Below are 26660 nucleotides of genomic sequence, written 5' to 3'. Positions count from 1 at the left end.
TATCGCACGTGTTTGGTAATGTGAATGCGAAGCGAGGCTCTTCCGTACATTTTACTACAATTGGCTTGCGTTTAATAATGCTGAAACAAAGGGGAAAAAAATGGGCTCGTCCGGGATTTGAACCCGGGACCTCTCGCACCCGAAGCGAGAATCATACCCCTAGACCAACGAGCCACTCGCTATGTCTGATCTGCGGCTTCGGCTCTTTAACTCGTGGCTTTCCGAGCCGTTTCAGTTCCTGTTCAGACCGCCAACTTGCTACTCCCCGCTTGTGATTTCTAGAAGTGTTTCCGTGCTTTTCACGCCTCCGGGAACGACACCTTCGGACCTTTTCGTCCTGTGATTTAGGCCTGGTCAGTTGTTGAAGGTTCTGCTCACGTAGTGGGAGCCCAGAGGGGGATTATGACAATGTAGGGTTGAATGGTGAAGAGAAGGGTGTAGCAAGATGGCGGAGGCCGAGAGTAGCACAATGGATGCGGCTGAGGAGGAATCACTGAGAATGGCTGGAGGTGTCTGAGGTGATTCTGTCCATTATAACTTCGTATTGGGGGTTTAAAACAGTATTGTTTACATCTATGTGATACTCTCCAGGGATATATGATGAAAAAACAGGCCCAGTAACCCATAATAACCATTCAGCAGAGGTGTATAGCTTTGGTTGCTATGGGTTACTGCAGCTCCTGGGGTGCCACAGTGTATTGCTCTTAAAAACAGGCCCAAGAACCCATAATAACCATTCAGCAGAGGTGTATAGCTTTGGTTGCTATGGGTTACTGCACCTCCTGGGGTGCCACAGTGTATTGCTCTTAAAAACAGGCCCAAGAACCCATAATAACCATTCAGCAGAGGTGTATAGCTTTGGTTGCTATGGGTTACTGCACCTCCTGGGGTGTCACAGTGTATTGCTCTTAGTCTGCCCCAGGCTGGCATAGCTCTAAGGATCATCCCTTTCCATTGGTTAGAAGAACCATGCCATCTCCTGCAGCCAATGAAATGCTGCATCACAATTTAAGGCCCTCAGCTGTGATGTCACATGAGGGGAATTCTTAGATTCTGACCAATCAGCAGGCAGGCGGACAAATGACAGCTTGGCTGAGCTTAGCAAGTGCTGGTATGATGTCATTGGAGGAGCGGCATATAGATTCTGACCAATCAGCAGGCAGGTCGACAAATGACAGCTGGGCTGAGCTTAGCAAGTGCTGCTATGATCTCATAAGGGGAGGAGCATTTGCTTAGATTCTGACCAATCAGCAGGCAGGTGGACAAATGACAGGCCTAATAGGTAATACTGTAATGTCATAAGGGGAGGGGAATACACTTGGATTCTGACCTATCAGTAAGCAGTTGGGTGGAGCATAGACAGGGATGTTGTAATGTTATTTTTTAATGATTGTGTAAAATATTAAAGTTTTTTCAGATCCCCATGAAAACTTTATAATAAAAACACAATAAACACTTTGCTAAGCAACACAAGTAGGTTCCATTATTGATTTATTTCTCCCCAACTCCTAATTGTGCAGCTCAGCCCTGTGATTAATAGAAACAACAACCACTAGCGTTTTATCCCATAGGGTACATTCTGAAACAATGATAAATTCTTATTTGTGATGGGTTGCAATGGGTTACCATGTCTTTATTTATTGGGAGGAGGAGTAAATGATGAGGTGTGATACTCTGCAGCAGGGCCGGACATATCGCGGTGCAGCTCCATGAGGGCCCCTGGACAATCCTCAGCCAGCAGGGGCCACTGCAGCAGCTCATACGATCCTGTTACCATTCAAGCTGACCGTCCCCTGTTACCATTCTTCCATAAATACTTTTATCTTTAATACATAGGGGAAAGAGTCAAGTAATTCACTGCAACCAATCACAGCTACCTTTACTAATGCAAGGTGAATTCTGATTGGTTGCTAATGATAATGTACTTTGCTTCTTGCAAAACTTGCTCCATACTCCATCAGGGGATCATATGACTGGGCGACAGTGCAGTATGTTTCGTGCAGGCATGATCCACTGGCTTCCTGATCAGCTTTACCTGCTTGCTTGTTGGCAGCCATTGTACACTGACTACAGGAAGGGGGTGGTCCATCCTCCATATCATTTAGCTGTGTGTGTAATCTGATATCTCCCACCCCTTTAGATCAGAGCTGTGTGTATCTGTGTGTATCTATAAAAAAAAAAAACCTGGTACAACAGGGAACAAAAAAATTCCTTCCTGATTCCATGAGGCATTCAGATGTTCCCTGGATCAACAGTCACTGTCATCTTTTCTTTAAAGCCTTAATACCCAGTAACATTCTGTGCTTCTAGAAATCATTCAGCTTTTTCCTAAAGCAATCTATAGAACTTGCTGAAACTTCTTCCTGAGAGAGCCGATTCCACATTTTCAGGGACCTTACAGTGAAGAATCCCTTCCTTATCCGGAGCTTAAACTTCTTTTCCTCCAGATGCAAAGAGCGCCCCCTTGTGCTTTGTAATTATCTCATAGTGACTAATGGGGAAGAGAGTTCTCTATATGGACCATTTATATATTTACACAGGGTGATCATATCCCCCCTTATACGTCTCTTCTCAAGGGAGAATAGATTCAGTTCAGCTAATCTCTCCTCATAGCTGAACTCCTCCATTCCTTTTATTAGTTTAGTTGCCCTTCTCTGCACTCTCTCCAATTCCACAATGTCCTTTTTGTGAACTGGTGCCCAAAACTGGACTGCATATTCCAGATGTGGTCTGACCAATGCTTTGCAGAGGAAAACACAAAAGCATATGAGGGGGGTCAAGGGGCCAGAATATGTACTTACCACCAATTATTATAAATCTGCCTCATGGACCAATGAGAATCAAGAAGACAAAACTATTTCTTATAAACAATATATTCATTTATTGGATGGTTTTCATATAATGAACTGATATCCACAGAGAGAGAGAGGGGAGGTCAGGCAGCTGGATCTGCACATACATCAGGAGCATATTATAAAGTGGCTGAAAAAAAAATTAAACTGTATCTAAAACCAACCTTGTTTTTGTTGGATGAATTGTAAAAGGAATAGAACTCTGTCATGCTTTTATTTTCTGTCAGTGTCCCCAAAGCTTGGAAACGCTCAGTGCCTGGCTGCAGAAAAGCAACTGACCTGGAACTAGCATGCAGCTATTGCAATCCAACACCCAGGGAATTAGTATTTCCTGAAGGTAAGTCACCAATGGAGACCAGTGTGGAGTAAAGTGAGGGAAAACATTAATTTTTATTTCTGTATGTGACATCATCTCACTTCCTGTTCCATAACTATAAAGACCTTTCTCCTATGGGGACACATGCAGCAAAGGAAAGCTGCAAGGCAGAACCAGGAAGCCGATGTTGCTGGGCGGTCAGAGATGAACGAATCACAAGACTGACTGAACTCAATGACAAATCATTCGGACGGTAAAATGGTTCCCATAAATGTATGCTTGCCTGCATTTCCACTGGACAATACCAAAAGGTATTAGAATAGAAATGTCAGCATGTGTCTGAAGTGCTGGTTCTGCAGCAACAAAGGTGAACACATTCACTTTTTAAAAAAATGTAAAGCCCCTTTTTTTTATATAACATAATGTGCATCCTTTCCACCACAATAATGGTGAACGCATATACTGTAGCAGCATAAAGTGTGACTTTACAGCTCCCTTTCAACAGCAGGGGTGGGGCATTAGGATAGGTGGAGCTTCACCTGAGTACCCACCCATGAGGTGGGGTACTGAGATAGGCGGGGCTTCACCGGAGTACCCACCCATGAGGTGTCATTAAAAGGTTGTGGTGATCCTGGTACTTTGTACTGCAGTGCAGAAAGGATATCTGTTTATCAGACATAAAGAAAACCTAAGAGAAGCAATGGATTGTATTGTTTTTGACCAATTTTAGAAAACAGCAGACAGTCACTGTGTCATAGAGAAGGAAGCAGAAAATTCATATGTTATCAACAAATATGGCTGCACCCCATATACAGATATCTTTACAAACAATACATAGAAATATTTTTTTAATATTATATACACAAAAAAGACGTTCAAACATTACCACACCCTGAAATATTTACATCATGAGAATCACATTACTAAATATATCCAAAAATAATTGAAATAGGTAGGAATATTTCCCTTTAAATTGTGGCACGCACATCCGTTTATCTAAAAGCACCATGTAGCAAACGCCATCCACCCCATCCTCCTGCAGGCGGGATTCAGGGGTCCAGCCAATGGCAGCTGATTAGAAGTCACCTGACCTCCTACAGAGATCACATGATCACTCCGCCCTGGGAAAGGTACAAAAAACGGGGACAGCTTTGTGACAGCAATAATGCACATGACATGCAGGAAGCAAATGCCTTTGGATTTTATTTAGGCCTGTGTTTAAAAGCTTGTTTAAAACTTTGGAGTGTATAAGTGATATGTAAATTGATAACATCAACATCAGGACAATCTAAAGGAAGTAATTTTATCTTTAGCTTCTCATCACACACCAGCTTGGCCGCCCACATCTTCCTTCTTCTTATACTATTGGTCACTTCTGGGATGAGTGACACCCAGTATCTTTCTACCTACGTCCTCTGAGGCCAAGGCTGTCATGGACCCGCCCCCTGGGAGGTGTGTCCCACCCCAGCCTGGGTTAACAGGGGTCTGTTTAAGTTTGCTCCTAAAATATAATATTTTTAAAGTTTTTTGTAAACTTTGCAAAGAAGGGTATTTATATTTATATCCTGATGTGCTCAAAGGATAAATTAAAAAGGATTGAATCCATACCTGTTTTCAGGAGAAAAATGAGGGTGTATACATTTTAGATCCTTGGTTGGAAACAGAGTTTTTGCAATTCTATCCAGCAATGGATACTCCCATTGCATCCAGTGAATGCCTTTATTTTAAACTTTCCCCTGGCTGCAGGAACTGACCTGTAATATTAAGAGCGAATGCCGATGTCGCTCCAAGTTCAAAGGAATAATACCCAGATAAAAAAATATCAAAGTTTGGATTGTCACTATAGTTTTTCTTTGAAAAAAATATGTCTGCTTTGTCATTTAAAACTTTAAATAAAACACAAATTAAAAAAACAATAGAAAGAGGGCAGGTAGTTTACACCACAAGGGGGCGACACGCTGATTCACAAAAGACCATGCCACACCATAACAGAACACCTTGCTAGCTCCCTGTGCTGCCTAAAGCTAAACCTGAAGTGCCTGAAAGAAGAACTGTGTATTTCACCCCGGCAAGAAAGCATCTTTGGTTACTGTTAGCAACACAGACAGCTCATGTTTCAGGACAAAAAAAATCCATTGCATTTTCAGTTTAAATCAGTCAAATGTATTCCAGGTGCATCAAAGCCAAAAGTGTTAAATGACTTTCAGTTTATTTTTTCCAGATCCAGAATGCTTCCTGCTCGATAGCTTTGCAATTTATCAAAGTGAATGCTCCCTGCCAATTGGACGGCTGTGGATCTGACTTTGCAGGTGACGTATCGGACCTCAGCAGAGAGACTTTTGCATACACAGAGAGAGTAAGGATCTCACTCAGAAGCTGCCTTATTTTTTCCTAATGAACCATAAGATCAGTGTTATCCCCAGCCACTTTTAGCCAGGCGCACCACCTGGCATTTTTTAGTAACCACCATGATGTTTTTGGGTTTGGTTGTAATACAGGGGCCACCACCTGCCTACAGCTTCTTCCCATCCAAATTTCTGTTGAGAACTCTGAAGACTTGATGATATTTTGTTTTGATGCATTTGGAATTGAAACTGATTGAAATGTCTTTATAAAACAAGGCTGTAAATCATTCATACATTGCATGTACACTACACATAACCCGGCCTCATTAAGAAAGTCTCCGGGACACAATGGCGCTGACTGCACGGTGCTCGGAAAGCTCATCGCCTCGGGATGTTGGGTTTGTGGCCGGATCTGAAGCCATGATGAATTCTGAGGATGTCAGCCTACTGCGTGTCCGAGCAAGGCTCGTGCTACGTTTGCGTTGGTCACATTTCATCATTTTTCAGGTTTATCCTAAAGAAAGAACAATGGGATTTATAGTGAAACAACATAAATGATATTTAAAGCAAAATTGTCCCTAGATTTTTTTTAAGCTGAGTGGGAAGAAGCTGTAGGCTGGTGGTTGCCCCTACATTGTGATCCAACTTTTCAGTAACCACCCAAAAACAGCCGGGTGGTAACTGAAAAGTGCCGGGTGGTGCGCCCAGCTAAAAGGGCTTAGGGAGAACAGTGTAAAGTACAGCTCTGTGTTCTTCTTAGCCGTATCTCCGAAATCAGAATTCACATGTCTATTTACTACTGAGCTAAACCTGCCATGTCACTAACACAAGGTCCAGAATCTGAAGGGTGAATCTATTACACTCTGTTATTGAGCCCAGTCTTCTAGTTTAACACCTGGCATGATTCTTGTGTCACTTTTTTACCAATGCACACCATTGGGATTCAGTAAGGGCGTTTATTATTATTATTATTATTATTATTAATAAACAGGATTTATATAGCGCCAACATATTACGCAGCGCTGTACATTAAATAGGGATGTGAGTTGTATGTGATTCCATTTAATTTATTGGCACCACAATGCACCATCAGTGCCCGTGTGATGCAGTGTGCTGACAAAAATGCAGAATGCACATTTGTTGGTCTGTTGTGGTACCCAAGCAGCCCATTTAGGATTTCCATTAGTGGGTTGCATTATGAATGGCATCCCAATGCACTAAGGCAATGCGGTTTTGAGGCGCAGTGCACAGTAACTAGCTAAGCACTAATAACATGCAATAATACATTACAGCGCTACTTGTTTTGCTTTGTAACCATTTCTCAACAAGGGTTCCCCCTTAGGTTGCTAGCGAATCCTTGCGCAATGTGTGAATCTCAGGGTAGTTTAGGTGAAACCAATGGTAATCTGTAATGGTAACATTCTTCCCAATGGCCAGCAATTTAAGAGGAATTCTTCCCACTGACCACCACACTAATATACTGTGCGCTGTGGCTATGGGAATTATAGAAGGGGGTCCCTGAAGACCTAAAAGTTTTTTCAAGGGTTCATTTTAAATAGGTTGAATAAGGCTGCCTTAAACCAATGCACCAAAATGCTTAGATCTTAATATTCTCTTAAACTGACCTATATATGGGGCAAAGTGATTATGTTTTAGGCCCATCCCTTAATTCTGTTATATTATTTCCTACAGTATCTCTGCAGTTCCAGTTCCATGTATGTGACTACAGACTTCCTGAAGCATGGGACCTCCGGCCATGATAAGCTACCTCTCTCGCTAAGCTTACCGGTGTTATTTTGGCAGGAGGAATGACAATGAGACACTGTAAGTATAAGTTCATCACTTTATCCTGAATAGGTAACAGATTCTCACTTCTCAGGTAATCAACTAGAAATTTGTTCTCAGGGCTTGGGTTAAAAAGGTCATTTGCCCCAGGCCTACCAGAAACGTGATGACCTGCAGCTCAGTACCTTTCGTGCTCCAGCTGCAGCCCATTCCTTTGGCCATGTACAGCTGCCAAATTTCCCTCACTAGTGGAGATAGAGCAGTAACAAAGCAACATCTCCTAGATTGTAAGCTCTTCGGGGCAGGGTCCTCTCCTGTGTCACTGTCTGTATCTGTCTGTCATTTGCAACCCCTATTTAATGTACAGCGCTGCGTATTATGTTGGCTCTATATAAATCCTATTTATTATTATTAATATTAATAATAATAACAATAACTTGCTAGTCCAGCAAAGGGGCAAATTATTATCATTATTATCAAACAGTATTTATATAGCGCCAACATATTATGCAGCACTGTACATTAAATAGGGTTATTGAAACCAACAAGTGGTTTGTTACCGATCCTGTCGCTGGCCAGTTGTGACCAGGGACAGGAAGGCTCCCCTATTTAATGTACAGCACTCCATAATATGTTGGCACTATATAAAAACTGTCGAATAATAATAACATGATATGGTCCTAAGGACTAAGCTCATTGCAATCTATTGATTCCAAGGGATTTCAGTGTCACTGGGTACTGGTACTGTTTAGTAGCTTAGGCCTAGTACACACAAGCAGATCCAATGGCAATTTCTAACCTTTCTAATTGATTTTCTGATTATTGATCAATCGATTAGAAATAGAAACATCTAATATTTATCTCCTATCCAGGGGCTTCACCTGTGCAGTTTATCTAACGTCTTCTAGGACTACAGAACATCTCTCTCTCTTCTCCTTAATGTAGGGGAAGGGGTTCTGTGCTAGAAGAAGATAGTCGGAAACAATACTACCACTTACATCACCATCTGATTTGCTAGGCTTGCTGCTCTCTTCCTTCTCTTGTTCATCGCTTGGCTTTTCATTATCGTCCTCTGCATTGGCTATTTCCTCTTTAGTGATTGGTGAGTCTATGTCATTTGTATCCGATGTGGCTTCCTCTTTGTTGGGGTTTTCCCTCTCCGCTGTGCTGGGCGATCCCTCTTTATCCTGTGTCTCTTTGTCTACTTCTTTCTCTGCCTTTCCAGGGTCATCCTGCCGACTCTCCGATGACTTTTCCACTGGTTCATGTGACGCCGCGTCTGTCTCGCAGGTGTCATCTTTACCCTTTGAACTCTCAGGGCCCTCTTCTTTTACTTTATCCCCATTTTCTTTAGGGGTCGTGTTCATGATATCCATATCAAAGTCCATATCAGTTTGTGATTTTCTAAACCTCCGACTTGGGGGTCGTCTTTTTAAGGAGCCTCTGGTACGAACCTGGGAGTACATGATACAACATTAGTGACCTGGATTGATGCAAAGAGCTAACTATAGACATTTACTTTTTTGGATATAGTTGGGAAAGGTAAAACGTTTTAAAAAGGAACTAAACTAAAAACTGCCAAAAAAAACACCTTCAATCCCGCAGGGAGTCCGATTCATTCAGGGGTGTCTTTTATCTGATCCCGCGTTGTCCGGGAATCTGTCCCAGCGCTCTGGGCGTTGCCATTTTCTCCTCTTCTTCCGGGTTCTTCTTCCTACGTCACCCGACCATGCGCAAAAAAAATCTTGGGATCGGCATATTTTTCTATTTGCACAAAAAGGCTCATTCTGCGCATGCCGAGATGCTTGGGCATGCACAGAAGGAGCACAAAAGAGCCTCCTGGATAACGTGACGTAGGTATCCCGGGAAGCTTTGCGCTCCCATTCCCCTAAGCGAGAATTAGGGGGCAGTGCTGCATCCTTTTTTTTTATAAAAAAGGGTGTTGCACCTAAAAAAATTAAAACAAAACAGAATTTTTATCTTACATACAAGGGTTGTTTACCCTTTTATGTAAAGTGAAATTTCTAAGTTTAGGTACGCTTTATGGCTGGGCTCACATCTATGCTGCTGCGACAGATGTGTGTTATACTACGTATGGATTTCCCCCTCCTATTGTGTGATTCTTCACCCACCTCCTAGATTGTAAGCTCTTCGGGGCAGGGTCCTCTCCTCCTCCTGTGTCACTGTCGGTATCCATCTGTCATTTGCAACCCCTATTTAATGTACAGCGCTGCGTAATATGTTGGGGCTATATAAATACTTTTCAATAATAATATTAATAAAAACAATATCAACATACCTCAATGTTCACCTGTGCTGCACCATAACAAACAACAAAGAAAAAAAACACACTGAACTGAATTTCTGCATGCAGTTGATATTAAAAGATTGGGCCGCATGGCAATATGGTGTTAGTTTTTTATTGTTTTAGTGTTTTTATTTTTTTCTCCTTTTTTACGATTTTGATTGTTATTACTGTATCCCTTTATGATGTATTTTTGGTAGCAGGATAGTTCCAGTATTTTTGTAACCATTTTAAACCCATGGAACCTTTTAACTCCATTGAGAATGGTGACATTTTGTCAAAGTTTCCCTTTTTTTACCTAAATTTTGGGGGAAATGATAGTTACATAATTAGGTTGAAAAAAGGAAAAAGACCATCAAGTCCAATCTCTAGGGAAATAAACATATCCCAGATATAAAACTCTATAGACCTAGATGATTCAGAGGAAGGAAAAAAAACCCTGGTACAATTTGCTCCAACAGGGGGAAAAAATTCATTGCTGAACCCGTGAAGCAATCAGATGTTCCTTGGATTTGGATTTAACTCAACCATAGTAGTTCTTAAGCACAGACGCACACGTCATTGTTTTAGTACCATACAGCACGAGACCAATACATGGAAACTCTGGAAAAAAGATGTGTTTACAAGCTTGTTAAACCTTTCAGAGCAGCTTGTGGAATGCTTGTTAAACTCATCAATGAACAAGTTAATGATGCCTGTGGGATAACCCCAGCTTGCTCATTGCATTTCTTTTACAATCTGTAAAGGCTCATTCACACTATGAGTCTGATTTATTAAATCTCTGAAAGACTGGAGAAGATAGACTATCATAGAGGAGCCAGGTTGATTCAGCAAACCTGGAATGGATCTGCTCCAGGTATGAAAACATTTGCAAATAAATTGCCAATTATTTTTAAGAAATCCATTCAAGGGTGTCTGGATCATGCAGGTTCTCCCATGATAGTCTATTTTCCCCAGTCTTGGAGAGCTTTAATAAATCAGGCTCATCGTGATTCCTCATCGGGTGTAGATATACCATTCTGCTACATGAATTCTTGTGCTCTGCCCTATAAGATCAGTGTCACAATGGACAGCAGCACAAGTGGCCTTGCATAGACTCCAAGACTTTTCTAGGGCTGCCCCGACTCTCTGGAATGGTCTTCTCGTCCTATTCAGTTTGCTCCTACTTTCTGCTCCTTTCTGCCCTTAAACCCATTTTTTCATACCTACCCGTCTTCTTCTATCTCTTAAATCCTCACTACTTCCCACCATTCTATATACTCCTCCTATTGTGTGATACCTCCTCCACCTCTTAGATTGTAAGCTCTTCAGTGCAGGGTCCTCTCCTCCTCCTGTGTCACTGTCTGTCATTTGCAACCCCTATTTAATGTACAGGGCTGCATAATATGTTGGGCTTTATAACTACTGTTTATTATTATTATTATTATTAATATTATTAATAGAAATAATAATAAAAACAATAATATTAATAATAATAATGCACCCCCACAGTATAAATTAAGCCTTGTGCTATGAATTCTGCACCAGTGCAAGGATTCTACATTCATCAATAATAACCTTTGTGTAGCTTGAGAGAGGAGTGCCCTCTGGTGGCTGCTCAAAGCTGACTGGAGATTCCTCTGATTCGCTGGTATGTGGGTGAAGGCCTGGACTGCTGGGGGTAGAAGGTGGGCTGTTGAATGGTGAGGCCATAACTTTGAGACCAGGGCTCTTAGGCGATGGTCCTGGAAGAAGAGATGCAGGAGCGAATGCCAAGTTAGCCTGAAAATATAAGAACAGTTGTGCTCAGTGTTAAGATAGACACACACATATCAATCTGATCATTCAATGCAACTAAAATTATCATTTTAAATATTAAATGTAACTTAACAGTTTTTAAGATCCTTGGTATCTTGGTATACATTCAAATATTATTAATTTATTATTGCAATGATAAATACATTTGGAGCGCTTTTGTTATTTGTCCACAAGAGGGCACTGTAATCCAATGTAATCCAAACAAGAAATATTTTCTTTGTAGCAAAAACAATTTTGTATTATGCACTATTCTGTATTATTACATAATTTTATGTCATCTATTGATATTAATATAATCATGATAATGAAAACGTATAAAACATTGGTTGGGTGGGGAATTTCCCCATCTAGGAGGTAAAACAAGATCCTTTACCAACCAAGGCAAAAAGGCCAAAGTACACCCCCCATGAGCTGAGATGTACATCAGTAGCATAGGTCGCCTACTTGTTTTACGCCCACTTTGTTGCTAAAGTTTCCAAGGAAGTTTCTTCTTTTGCCTAACCTGTTGCAGGTGTCTACCCCTACATGAAGGCAATTAATTATATAGTGCTTTTAGGCCTGTGTTCCCAGGCTTTAGGCTTTTTGTTTAAAATACTTCTGTGATCATGCACATGACCTTCAACTGACCTCCTTCCCACCTTCCTTCAACCTGCTTTCAGATGCATATGCATTTCTATAGAACTAATTTCAAGCAAACAAAAATCCCTTGGAGTAAGCCCTAAATATCTTACTGTCACATGTGAGTTGTTTAAATAGCTGTATCCTTATTTCCACTCACCTGTAACTTCTCAATAAGAGGAGAACTCTTCACCTTGATTCTAGGCATCTGTGTGTGTGGAGGAGACAGTTTCTGCAAAAAACAAAAAAAAAGAACAAGATGTAAATATAAAAGATATCCAGCACTGACCAGTAATATAACTACAAAGAGCATCATCCTTATCTAATGGGCTCTGTGAAGATTATATTCAAATTAATATTTAGGTTGGAGGTGAAGCTTGTTGGGATAAATGAGTCCCTGAAGTCTTAGATGTCTTGGATGCTCCAAGACTAAAAAAAAGTTACAAGGGGCAGAGCAACATCCCAGATTTCTTGGTCTATTCCAATCCTTTTTAACATTAGGACCTTTGAAATAACTTTCAGGTCTTCAGGGAACTCCTTCTATAATTATTATATCCACAGCTCACAGTATATTAGTGTGGTGATCATTGGGAAGAATTCCTCTTACATTGCTGGCCTTTGGGAAGAATGTCACCCTTATAGATAGCCAAAAAGATCATTGCTCAAGGAGCCCCTAACAACCCCCGGAGGACCCTAGGGTTCCATAGAACCCTGGTTGTGAAACACTGTCTTGTAGTTAGTTTGGAACAACCAACAGTTGACCTCCTTTTGAGCTGTAGGTGATCTTCTACTGTCCTGAAGTTGACCTTCTTCCGACCTAAATTCAGTCTTCCGACCGTCAGCTGACCTCCTTCTAACCTACATTTGGTCTCCTTCTAATCCTCACCATGTTGCTTCAAGCTGCTTTTGCATTCCTATTTACTTGTAAGGGACAAAAACAGTTCTCATGTGAACACAGATCCCCATTCACAGGCCCCCTTATGCTTTTAGAGAGGGAACTGACCTCATCGCCATTGTTGGTAGCTTCAGCTTTGGCTATGGGAAGGGAACAAGGTGGTTTCCTTCTTGTGGGTTTGTGCGGTGGAACCTGAGAAAAGACATGAGATTCCCTATGATTATATCAAGGAGAACATCACTAATTTTAAAACTTATTCTTACCAGGCCCAAAGCACACCAGACAGAATATGTAAAGTTAATCTTTAATTGTTTGCAATGTTCATATTGTAAATGCAAAAAGGTGTGTAAACAGAATGTTTTGGAGTAGGGCAAACTGGCTAATTACACAGAACCCCTACCTTCTCACATAGCAAGCGTGCAGAAGCTGGAATGCTTCATATTTTTCCATTTTATCCTGCAAACAGTCATACAATTACTTTTATAGTTCTCAAAAAAAACTTTTATGTGGCCTGGAAGCCTCCTGATGACAAGTGCACCTATGTACATATCACGGGTGCACAGGAGGCCCCAACCTCTGCAGTACTAAACTCGGTCTCATTCAAAAACCAACAAGAGCACATATTGACAATAGAAAGGACAGGGGTAAAGTTGGAGATGTCCAGGCCCCTGTTCAGCATATGCAAAGGATTAAGGACAAATTTACCAAGGTTTTGAAGTATGAAAAATTAATTTTCCAACCAGCATTCTATTCTGCTTTTATGCAGCTGTGTCATTTCACTACCATTGCAACTTACAAAGTTAGGTTGAAAAAAGACTTAAGTCCATCAAGTTCAACCACTAGGGAAATAAACATATCCCAGATATAAAACTCTATGGACATAGTTGATCAGAGGAAGGCAAAAAAAAAAACCCTGGTACAATTTGCTCCAACAGGGGAAAAAACATTCCTTCTTGATCCATTGATCCCTTCCTAGATTAGCAGTCTTTGATATCTTTACTTTAGAACTTTATATTCTGTGCTTCTAGAAATCATCCAGCAATCTATAGTAGTTGCTGAAAATACTTCCCGAGGGAGCCGATTCCACATTTTCACACCTTACAGTTAAGAATCCCTTCCTTATCCGGAGATAACTTATTCTCCTCCAGATGCAAAGAGCGCCCCCTTGTGCTTTGTAATGATCTTAACGTGAATAATCGGTAGGAGAGTTCTCTTATGGACCATTTATATACGGTATTTATACAAGGTGATCATACCCCCCCCCCCCCCACTTTAAACTTCAATCAAATAAAATATACACAAATAACACGACCATATCCTTTGCTTGTAAGAGAAAATGTCACTATCCAGCTCCTGAAATATTTTGTGTTTGTGCCAACCTTTCCATGCTAACTGACAGACTAACTGACTGACTAACACAGAGCAGAGTATAGAAGCTATATGGTCTGTAAGAAGTATTTTCCTGGTTGGACCTGCTCAGCTAAGAAATGCACAGGAGGAGCCACTTTCAGGAACAAAAATGTATTACCTTTGTTCATTGACTGATATGTAAACAGTTTTAGCTGAAAAAATATCTGTTAGGCCAGCTCCCTGCTCTTTTGATTGGACAATAAGGGGCACCAGCATACTGATAAAGTTTTTTTCTGTGCTTTCTTTTTTTTTTAACTATGTTCCCTTTACATAACTATACAGTAAGTCTTAAATGGCAAACACTATTTATAAAACAGTGAATCTGACATTCCCTTAAGTATTCACTGATGGAATGCATTAATTCCATTGAAACACTTGGATCCTGGAAAATTCCTATCAGTGAATGTTTAAGGGAATGTCAGATTCCCTGTTTTATAAATAGAGTTGTCTAAAGTTCCCTGTTTTATAAATAGAGCAGTCTAGAGTTCTGCTGTTAGGAGGAGTACAGAAAGCTGATTTCATAATTTTTATACATAGAGATCATTTAGAGAAGTGGAAAAGGTGTTTTTTTAGCATATTTGCATAGGCAAATATTAGATTGTTATGCAAACTGCGTCTACAGATAAAGAAATTTGTATGGGATATTGGGATATTTCTCATAATCTAAGTTATCGAAAATTCAGATATTTCACAAAGTGATAAAGTAAGTACACCACTACATTTGTTACCAATTCAAGTGCATGACATTAGAATCAAGTGTTCAGTATTTATAACTTTCCATCATGGAGATTTAATTGCTGTCATTGAAACACATGGACCTAGAAAATTCTCCATCGTTTCAGTGAATGTGAGAGTCGCTGCTTTATAAAAAGATCCCTTGTTGCCAATATTAAATATTTCTTTAGGATGTATGCTGGTAGAACATGTCCTATTAGAACCTCAGATATCAATGGCCTGTTGATATTTTTGCTATTGATATGTGGGGTATGCGTGATACAAGACAAAATATAAGAAAAAGAATGTAGATGACTATGAGGCTTGCATAGGATTTTAACACGAATCTAAATGATCTAAGTTCAATCATTCCACTGTAAGAGAAATAATTGCCAAGAATGGATTTCAAATGGCTGCTAGTCCACATTTGGCTGACCCCCAAATTCAGTCCAAGTGCTGACTATTAAAAGTCTCTAAAATTAGGTGGTGCATTTTGCAATATTTTATATCAAAGTACATGGCTTTACTATAAGAAAGGGATTTCCGGAATGTAACATTTATAGTAGGTGTGCAATAAGACTACAGCTTGCTATAAGTCATATAGGCAAAGACCGGAGACAATGTTCTGCGGACTGGTGAATCAAAGCGGAGTTGTATGTCCACAGTAATATAGGTAGACACATATTGAACAAACTAAAATTAGCATTTGACAAGAAGAACCTGATACTAATTTTGAAGCATGGTGAAGGAAGTTTGGGGCTGCATTGCGACTTCCAAGCTCTCCAAGGCTGGAGAGAATACACTTTTATCAGTGAAGCTGGGTGATCCAGCAAACCTGGAATGGATCTGGTCCAGGATTGAAAACATTTGCTAATAAATAGCAAATTACTTTTAAGAAATCTATTCCAGGTTTGCCTGATCATTCAGGTTCACTGATCAAAGTGTATCCTCTCCACCCTCCAGAGCTTTAATAAATCAGGCCCATTGAATCAACCATGGATGGAAAGAGTCTACTGGCCACTGTCAGATACTGATGGGTTATGGAAAATGAATCAATAATAGCTCAAGGTGTAGTCACTTCTTTTTATATTCAATAATATCACATTTATCTCTAGGCACCGTGTAAATATCTGATGTAATAATTTGTATTTTTTATTCATGCCTTTATCACTTACTGAAGCCCCTAATACTTTAATTTATGGGACTCAACTTTCCTACAATCATCCAATACTGAAAATGTAGATCTAGTTAATTTGGGCCACATTGTGCTATTCAGCATGTTTCACCCTCGGTCTTACACTATTATCTTTCAAGTGATCACTTCTGATAAACAGAAATAAAACGGAAACAGAAAATAAGGAAATGAAAGCAAGTCAGATTGCAACAATTCTGATTCACTGGCTGATGACCACAAAACCAACAGGAGATGAATAACAAGTGGTACAATCTGAAATATGTTGTAGTATAAAAAAGCAAATCCAAGCAACAAGTGCAATTTACTGGTTCTGTCCAGCTTACAGACAGGCCGAGCAAAAATTAAAAGGTTATTGTATATGAATTCTGTGTAATGTGGAAGCACGGTGGCTCAGTGGTTAGCACTCTGGCCTCTGCAGCGCTGGGTCCCAGGTTTGACCAGGACACTATCTGCATGGAGTTTGCTGGTTCTCCCTGTGTTTGTGTGGGTTTCCCCCAAAATTCACCTTAGACTGTATCAATGGCATGTGACTATGGTAGGGACATTAGATTGTGAGCTCCTTTGAGGGACAGCTAGTGGCGTGACTATGGACTTTGTACAGTGCTCTGTAATATGTTGGCACCATATTAATACTGAATAATAATGTGTAAATTTACTTCTACAGTATTTTATGGGAAGTTTATATGTATGAAGGATGTTCATTCCTTTTTTTATTTCCATATCTTCATTTAGATCAATAGAAGTGCCAATTACTGGTTGTCAGATGAGAAGACCTGGCTTTCAGTTGGTCTTCTAATTCTTCCCAAAGGTGTTCAGTAAATCTGAGGTCAGTGCTGTGTGAAGGACACAAGTTTCTCCAAAATGGCCATCACCAAGAGAGAAACACTATGGGCCTGATTTATTAAAGTTTTTCAAGGCTGGAGAGGATACACGTTCATCGGGAAAGCTGGGTGATCCAGCAAACCTGGAATGGATTTCTTAAGTCGTTTGCTCTTAGCAAATTTTTTTCAATCCTGGACCAGATCCATTTCAGGTTTGTTGGATCACTCAGCTTCACTGATGATAGTGTATCCTCTCCAACCATGGAGAGCTTTAATAAATCAGGTCTGATGTCTTTATGAACCTGGCTTTTCAATGTCATGGTGGTATAGAAAAGGGCCTTCCCCAAACTGTGACCATAGGGATGGAGGGACACATATCTCTTACATGTCTTGGTATCCTGTACAATTACCAATACTTTTACTGGGCACACCTGAACTTCATCATCTGGAGGGGTATTCCCATATTTTTGTCTATATAGTAAGTGTGATAGTCAAGTGTGCACAATACTATAGGTATATATTATATATATATATATATCAAACTCATAATCCATTTTTGTGTTTGTCTAAATACAGTGTATTTCTCTCTTGTCAAATGTATAGATTAATATTAATATTATTATTATTATTATTATTATTATTATTAATAATATTAATAATAATAAACAGGATTTATATAGCGCCAACATATTACGCAGCCCTGTACATTAAATAGGGGATGCAAATGACAGACAGATACAGACAGTGACACAGGAGGAGGAGAGGACCCTGCCCCGAAGAGCTTACAATCTAGGAGATCGGGGAAGTATCACACAATAGAAGGGGGATATGGAATGGTGGGTGAGTAGTGAGGGTTTAAGAGACAGAACAATACAGGTAGGTGAGGTTGAAAAGATGGGTTTTAAAGATGAAAGACCATTCCAGAGAGTTGGTGCAGAAGAAAAGTCTTGGACCCGTGCGTGTGATGAGGTTATGAGTGAGGAAGTCATTAGTAAGTCATTGGAGGAGTGAAGAGAGCGTCTAGGGGAGTATTTTTCTATCAGGTCAGAAAGGTAAGTGGGTCAAGAACTGTTTAGGGATTTTAAGGCATAGCACAGATTTACATACATTACAGATAACCTTTAAACTGTAATATGTTTTTCCACCACCAGTCATTCATTCTGATTCTCATTTACAGGTGCAGCCTTGAGTATAATTGGTGGCTACAGGACAACCAGAGAAGTTTCCCACCATGGGAATACTGGCATTACTGGTTTCTGAGTTTTGGTTTGAATACAATAAAATGTAAAACAGAAATTACTAATGATACTACAGAAGAACATAACTGTGTAGATGTAGTCACCTCTTTCTTGGAGCTGTTGACCTTGTCACCAAATAACCCAGCAAGTTTAGCAACAGATGGCGGTGCTGCCTCTTCGGCTTGACTGCTCTCCCCTGGCTTCCCCTAGAAAAGAAACATGACAAATATATATTAAGAAAAGACTCTTAATTACATTCTACAGTACAATAAAGTGCATCTAAACCAAAAACTTTTTTTAACCCTGTGAATTTTACTCTGGGACAGATTCATATTAAGCTGAACTCTGATCAAAAGCCTTTATACCTTTATATAGTTATATATTATATATATATATATAAATTTATAATATATATATATATATTTATATTTTTACATTTTTTTTTATTCATATAGTTGGTCTCCCTCCCACTATAAGGGGTAGTGGCCCATTTATTTACATCTCCAGCACATCAATAGTACATCCCAAAAACATGCAGTTAGGTTAAATGGCTTCCCTCTAAATTGATCTTAGACTGTATTAAAGACAAGTGAGCCTCTTTGAGGGACAGCTAGCGACATGATTATGGACATTGTACAGCACTGCGTAATATGTTAATGCTATATAAATACTGTGTAACAATAATAATAATGATGCTACAGAATTAAAATAACTCATTGCTTCGGCAGCTGCCAAATACTATGATTTGTGCCCTTCCCTTTACAAAGGGTTAACCGGATCGCAAGATCGGGGGTGATGTAGCAAGAAGATTCCAGGACTGCGCAGGATCAGATCGAAGGAAGGTCCAGCGGCATTGAGGGATCTTCAACATTAAAGGTGAGATTTTTTTTTAAGTTTAGTTCCACTTTAAATATTTCCCTATGTTTATATTGTATGCGTATATTTCACTGGTATTCATAAATTAACAAAAAATGCAAAAATGATACCGTTGCTCAGTATCTAGCATTCTGGCCTTCTAGCACAAAGACTGCAGCACTAAAGTTTGTATGTTCTCCCTGTGTGCATGGGTTTCCTTTCAGCACTGTAGTTTCCTGCTACATTCAAAAAACATTCTAGTAGAGTAACTGATTTCCCCCCCCCCCCCAAATTCCCATGGTAAGGATATTAGATTGTAAGCTCTGCTGCAAGGCAGTGACATTTCTATAGACCAGCTTTTCTCAACTTATTTTAACATAGGAAAACCTTGAAATAACTTTCGGGTCTTAGGCAACCCCTGACATTATTAACAATATCCACAGCTCACGGTTCATTATTGTGATGGTCGATGTGAAATATGCCCAGTGGCTAGTAGGGAAAAAAAAATATTTAGTTAGGCAAACGTCTTTTTGTCACGTTGGCAGATGCACACAGACACTGCAACATTTAGTCTGAACATGTCGGTGTTAATGGCATCCAGAATGGGTTAAACAACAAGCTGGGCAGTACATACAGTACACATTTCAAACACATTAGTAAATAAGAAACAACGTCTGTTTCCTGTATCCTGTCTTAGTGATAAAAGACCTGTTTGCGTTAACTTATTTCCGTCCCCTAGAGATTTCACTCCGGCAAACAAGACTTATCTCCCTGTATGTAGTATATAATGGGAAATAGGACAGCTCGGCGTGGGAAATTTTTAGGACACAGGGGTGGCTCTAACGAGCCCTGCTGAAACGAGCTTCTAAGTCTCACGTTCATTGAAGTTTAGTCTTTTCACAGTGAAATATAGTACCTGATTGGATGGTTGAGGTCAATTAAGCTTCATACTATTTACTTTTTTTGGTTTACGGAGGATCATTTGATTTGTATGACAGTTGCGTGCACATAGCTTAAAGGCCAAGAAGCTGATGTGTACCATGCCAACAGATGTCACAACCTATTACACAGAATGCTAGGCAGGAAGGATACAACATTGCCATTACTGGCAATTAGAACAGTTTTGTCTTAATTTTTTTTTTTGGATGAAGCCCACAGCAGCCAATCGGATTGTTCTGTAAATTTCCACTGATAACAAACACCACTGTATAGAGATACAACAATGGCCACCGATGCTAAGAGGAGTTATCAAAAAGCTCTGTCCTGAAGGAGCTTATGGAGACTAAGGCAACGTACACAGGTCAGATGATTCTTGTCCCATAATCGACTCAGGGCATGTGTACAGTGTTCCTTGTCTGTCATTCCGACGACCATCCCGGCGGATCCACAGACGACGAACGAGGAACAATCATAATGAAAATGAATGGCAGAGAGCACAGCGGGGTGCCACTCTGTCGTTCTCCCCCTCCTCTCTCCATAGAGCAGAATGGTGCTGTATGTACAGAGATCATTCATGTACCTTTCAGTCTTTTGTTGGAAAAGAGTGTTAAAAATTCTTTCCAACAACAATTATTGCATGTGTGTACCGCAGCCTAAGTGTTGTGGAACCACCAGGCGATGAACTGGTACCGGGTGCTTAGTTGTGCCGAACCAGGCTCCTCATCAATTGCAGTCCATGATCTGGCAGAAAGGATATGTCCTGTCTTCTGTCATTACCTTCAGCCATTCGACAAAAGCCAGTTTGCGTGATTGGATAAACGAAATGGCAGAAGAGAGGACACAGATCCTTCCTGACACAGCCAACACTGCAGCGGATTAAGACGGACGCTCCCGGTCTCTTTTTTTGCCCTGGTCCGTAGTGGACCGCTGGTCTAATGTCTCCACAATCAACACAAATACACAGAAATGTACTGAAACCATTTTAAAAATGCATTAGGCTGAATTTACAAAGCTAACACACCAAGATAAAAATCCTAATTTTGCAATAAATGACCGGTATTGTCAGCTCAGCCCACTAAGATTTGATAAATACGCTTGCATAGTTAGAATAAAGCTGACGTTTGTAAATTGAATGTAAAGCTGAACACCTGGAAAAGCCGATTTTGTTCAAATAGAAAAGGCAATGTGTATTCTTCCAGATCTTTGCGAGATGCCTATAAAAAAGACCGGTCACTTCTGCTCTCTCCTCTTGTGCAAGGTGAGTGGTCTTGTATCCGCCCCCTCCTGTATTTCTCGGCAGGAAGCTTGTAGTGGGCGGGGCCTTCTGCACCATTGTAATGTAAGGTTACACATTTCTATATTTTTGTGTTATATACTTATATGAAAGTTTTTTCTGCCTGGAGTTCAGCTTTAAGAACAGAATTTGAAGGGGCCCCTTATGGTATTTTCCCTTCCAGTTCTGATTGTAACACTAAACAGAACCTTTTGCTCACAACTCCTTTCCTTGTGTCCTTCCCAACTCTCCATCAAGCTGTCATACGGCTGCCAAACTTCCAACCCTGTGAAAGTTATCACGGCGTCAGATAAAGGCCTAATCTCTGAGAACATTCAGATGCTAGGTCATCCCACAAAAGCCAAGAGAGAGAGACATTTCGTAATAAGAATTACACAATCCCTCCTGAATTATCTGTACAGAAGTGCACATGAAATAACAAATACCTATACATTGTGCCCGCAATAAAATATCCTTTAATCCTGAATCTGACTTGGTATCAGTCCCCTGTAGTAGAGCTCAGAGAGGGGGAGGAAGAAGCAGCACAAGGAGCCAGTCAGTTTTGTTACGATGCCAATAGGAGTAAAAAAATAAAGTCGTAGAGCTGTTAATATGATAACACAGGATGGGGACAAGGTTGCATGATTGTGTCATCTCAATGGAGGAAATAAGGACCATGGATGACAGATAACTGAGGACCCAGGGTTAAAGGGAACGTATCACCTTTGCTTATTCTTTTGTAAAGGGCCTTCTAAACCCTTGATAGCCATCTTGCCAATAGTCCCGCACCACTCTGGTCTCCATCAGCCAGCCACAATACACCGTGCACAGGTCTAGTAGCCAATCACAAAGCCCAAGTCACATGACCAAGGGGGTGATGTCAATGCCCCACTGGGGATTTTCATGCTGGCTGTAAAGAGAGACAATGCGGGTATTAGAGGCTATTAAGGAGGCTTCCACTCCTTCATTGTTGGGAAGTATCAGGGGCGGACATAGGGAGGTGTCAAGAACGAAAGCCCTGTACCCTCCTCAGCCACTACAGGAGCCCACGGGGGCCCTAAGTCAATTTGAAAATGGGGGACAAAGTCAGTTCTGCACAGGAGCCCATGTTGGCTATGTTCACCACTGGGAAGGATCCAATTCTCTGGTATTTATGATTGGATGATTGAGTTCTACTATTGCTGTTTAATTTGGCTTAATAATATTTAGTAGGCTGTATAACCATGGCGGCTCAGCATTTCCTCAATACCGGCATTGGCAGTGCAGGGCACAAAGCTGCCTTTAGGGGGGGACAAAGAGGACTTCTGTACCAGGCCCCAATTAAAAGCATTCGATTTCTGCATTGTTGGAAATTTTAGACATGGGGTAAGGGGCTCAGGAAGTTTCCCTAGCAAGAGCCCCAGAAATTTCCAATAGGGGCCCTGGCAGGGCATCCAATGGGAAGTCTCATGGTTCATAGTTGGCTATATACAAAGTGAGCGGAGCTTTAAGCGTTTACTCCATAAGCTGTCAAGTGGCTGATCAGGCAGTAATCGGCTGAAAGCCGCCACTAATTCAGCCTCATTGGAGGCCAGCAGAGTGTGAATAAGCGGTTTAGGAATTCATTCCATTGTGTGCATCAGTTTGGGCAGTTTGTGTGTTTCCTCTATCACAGCGCTCCCCTATAGATATCTGATGGTGCACAAGGGTCCCCTTAATTGCCTGCCTGGGGGTAATAAGTCCAAAGAATAGCAAAAGGTTAAAACCTCTGATTATATTTTTCTGTGTGTAAAATTTGCCTTCACTTCCTCTACTGGAGAAGCAACAGGAAATGATAGAAAAAGTAATTTTACTTATCATATAGGTTACAGGGACAGATGTCCTCTGAGACTGAGCATTACAGGAATGAGCTTAATCTTCTGTCACTCTGCTCTCTCTTCCTGTCAGCATGCGCCCTCTATTGCACACGAGATTGGAGCCTTATGCTTCTTCTCCTACTCCAAGTCTGAGCCAGACTAGGAGAAGCTGATAGATCAAATTTGGATCTGGAAAAATTCTGGTTTGTTAATGAATACAGAGCTGCAGATTGGGAGCCCTGTAGCAATGGCTAGCACAGAATTGCATTGTGGGTGATCACAGGGACCAAAGATTTAATTTATAATGACCCTAACGGTTTCAATAAGTCCAAAAAGCGAATGCACCCTGAAGTTGGGAAACCTGCTTGCCTAAAAGGGCTTTTTAAGGGTGGGTGGAGACTTGCAATTTGATCAGGTGATCCCAGGTGATTCCAAGTGACCCGCCCCTTGCCAGCTGCTCAGCTATTCACACCGCAGCTCTGCAGATTTGACAGCAGGTGGCAGTGAGTGGTTCTGAATTGCTCACTACTGCCCCCATTCATTCGCTATGGGGCTACCGCAGGGAGGAACTATTTGTAGCGTCTTCCTCAAGGCTGCGTTTCACTGGCATGTGGAAGCCATACCTGTCCATGTTTGGGCACACCTTCTGTTGTCATATTTATACAACCCTAGGGAAATGCCACTTCTTGTCTACATGTACTCCCTCCAAGGTCTGCACATCATTAATCTGAACCAGCCTCCAACATTGGACCCTGCTGCACAATATGTTTTTTTCGCCACCACAAGGTGACAACGCAGGAGCACTCATGGTGGACAGTTGTCATTCTCTAACAGGAAGTGGTGGAACAAGGACGTTCATGCCAGGATCACTCATTGCAAGCTGCAGGTTTAAGAACAATTGTAATGACATTAACATGTTAATGCCAAAAAGTTGTTTTTGCAACTAGGTTGCCAAAAACAAACCCCCACCCCTGCACACAAACAGGGAACATTGGTAGCAGTTGTGGCATTGCATAATGACAATGATTGCTTCAGATATAAAGCAGTGTACACATTTCCTAACAGGCCGGTAACTGCCATACAGCAAAACATTTAGGAAACATTAAATGCCTGAACATCCATGACACAGATACAGAAGATCGGGGAAAGGGACACAGGTTTCGGCACCGTGAAAAAACACTTGTTGAACACAAGAGGAAATGTGCAAATTTCGGCTGGTTGACTTTTATATTCACTTCAAAAGTTTGAGCTTAAAAAAGCATCCTAAAGGTGTAAAGGTAGACATAAGTACCTGTTGCAGTGGCTGGCAGGTTCAATTATAAACCGTAAAATAACATTACAAATGCAGAGATCAAAATTCACATCTGAATCTGATGGAATATGTAGCTATTGTATTATTCTATGCTTATCTGTGCTACATTGCACATAGGGGGTATATATATATATATATATATTATATGGCACCCCTGAGATGATCCATTCTTACATTTGACATAACTATATTGCAGAATGGCAAGCACTCATCACCCTCCTACAAACTTCCATTGTTTATACAGAAAAAGGCAGAACAACGCCCCCCCTCCACACCATCACCACCAATTTTGTCCCATAAGCAACCAAAACATTACCAGCATCTGCAAATATGTTTCAAACTTTCCATTTTCTTTTAAATGTTCGAGTTTGCTGTTACTGACTCTTACAAGTCACCAAGTTTAAAATAAAGACCCCTCCTTATAGTAAAAGTGACACAACAAGTGTGGTATATACAATTCTAATGTATATCACTAGTAAGTGAACAAACAACAGAGAAACAATATAGCAAGAAAAATTGTAACATTGTAATGCATCTGGGTCACATGACCACCAATAGCTGATGGCATGGGGAAAAATTAACCAAACGGGTCAATGTAATGGTGAGCACCACCAGGGACCGGGCTACACTAGAGCCGCACGCAGGCATCCAAAACCGACTCATCCGACTTATGAAAATAGCGACCTGCTCAGAATCCAGAACTCACAGAATCATGAAGAATCCCAGAAGCATTGGAGAAATGCCCGTCGGTCCTTGAAGATTACCAGCGGAATGTTATGAGATGAACAGCTGGTCCGAATAGGTCATCTGTGACAATCCAGAGGGTGCCGGAGGAGCGGAACACACAATGCCACAATGCAGCAGCCTGACAACAAGCAGACCGCGCATACATGGCGGAGCCTGGCCACCAGGCCGTAACCCTCCCTTCTCGATGGAATTAACGATAAATGGGTGACCGCTGTGACTGGTTATCAGCAGGGATAATAACATGTCACATGGTGTCTTATACAGAATCCCAGAGTGCTCAGCTGAATCCCCCTCCTGCTGTGAGCCATGGCACGCTTAAAGAGCCAGTGACGGTGATGTGCAAGCTGCAGGAGTCAGAGGGTGCGGTGTAGGGTGAATGTGATGTATTCTGGGGTCATCGTTGTGTCATTCACATCAGCTGCTCTCAACAGTCTCAGTACTCGTTGCAGAAAGAGCAGGGTTTCCCCATCACACTAACAGGGACAAATGACCATCAGGAATGATGCTAGCACTCCCAGGGGGATTCTAATAAATGGGTATTTGCCCCATACTCACCAGAGGGCAGGGGTAGTTTCTATACTGTGGGCGCACATGTTGCAAAGTTCAATTGATTTTGCTGTCAACCCCTTTAAAATCAAAGCAATATCTTGCAGCGATCATTTGATACGAGGGGTTTTCTGATCGAAAACAATGATCGGGTCAAGCAGTACTCACCTCCAATCAATCAATCAAACAAACAGAAGTGATGACAAAAGAGGAAATAGCAATACAAACAGGAATTCCAAACGTTCCCTCTTACATTCCATAACAATAAAACAAACATTTGTCATTATATATAAAATCTGCTTGCCTGAAAACCCAAAAATAAACCTAGGGTGTCGATTTATCAGTTTTTTTTCAAGTTTGGCAGATTTTTATGGTTCAAAATGTTTTTATTGGGAAAGTTTACAAAACAGAAACAGTGAAAACATTTAACATTTTATATCTGGTGATTCAATACAAAAAAATGACATAAATTGCACATAATTTAAATCTTATGTAAGAAATGTGTGAATCTTGGGTAGAAGTTGTGAAAACACTGACCCCAATGTTACATATGTATACCTGACCTATGAAATAATAATAATAGTGAAAAGCTTGTATACTGTGCCAGGGAATTTTTAGTTTACTCACTGAATGAGATGAAGCTATGCTGACTTTCTTTGTCCACTTGCAAGCGGAAACCCTGTGTGATTGGATATTTCCAAGTAACTTTTCATGAAATAGAGATTAAAATAAATAAATAAAACTAGTAACTAGTAAATAAAATAGGTGAATATTTTATGGGAAAGTGAACATGCTATACTCCTATTGAATGTTAACACAGTTGTCCTACACTACAAAAAACACTTTCATCAGATTTCATGCT

The 26660-nt window shown here is 40.7% G+C and overlaps 1 protein-coding gene and 1 non-coding gene across 4 annotated transcripts in view; both read right to left on the bottom strand.

Moving 5' to 3' along the window:
* Positions 1-102: 102 nt before the first annotated feature.
* On the bottom strand, positions 103-174 carry TRNAP-CGG (transfer RNA proline (anticodon CGG)). Its single transcript has one exon. It is a non-coding gene; the product is annotated as a tRNA-Pro (tRNA).
* Positions 175-2857: 2683 nt separating this feature from the next.
* Positions 2858-26660, bottom strand: part of RCSD1 (RCSD domain containing 1) — a 45639-nt gene continuing 21836 nt past the window's right edge. Inside the window, exons 2-8 of one of the 3 annotated variants that reach the window (XR_011918990.1) lie at positions 18396-18497; positions 13022-13105; positions 12179-12250; positions 11161-11364; positions 8297-8752; positions 4395-6027; positions 2858-4361 (exon numbers count right to left, since the gene is read on the bottom strand). Coding sequence is in view for 1 of the 3 variants with exons in the window: in XM_072398384.1 (XP_072254485.1) it covers positions 6010-6027; positions 8297-8752; positions 11161-11364; positions 12179-12250; positions 13022-13105; positions 18396-18497 (936 nt within the window). In the remaining 2 variants the exon portion in view is untranslated. Of the gene's footprint in view, positions 6028-8296; positions 8753-11160; positions 11365-12178; positions 12251-13021; positions 13106-18395; positions 18500-26660 lie in introns of all 3 variants that reach the window. The other 2 variants (XR_011918991.1, XM_072398384.1) reach the window with 2 other exon arrangements.

The sequence above is a fragment of the Pyxicephalus adspersus genome, chromosome 1 (assembly GCF_032062135.1).
Source record: "Pyxicephalus adspersus chromosome 1, UCB_Pads_2.0, whole genome shotgun sequence".
Classification (NCBI taxonomy): Eukaryota; Metazoa; Chordata; class Amphibia; order Anura; family Pyxicephalidae; genus Pyxicephalus; species Pyxicephalus adspersus.
This window is presented reverse-complemented; position numbering and strand designations above follow the sequence as displayed.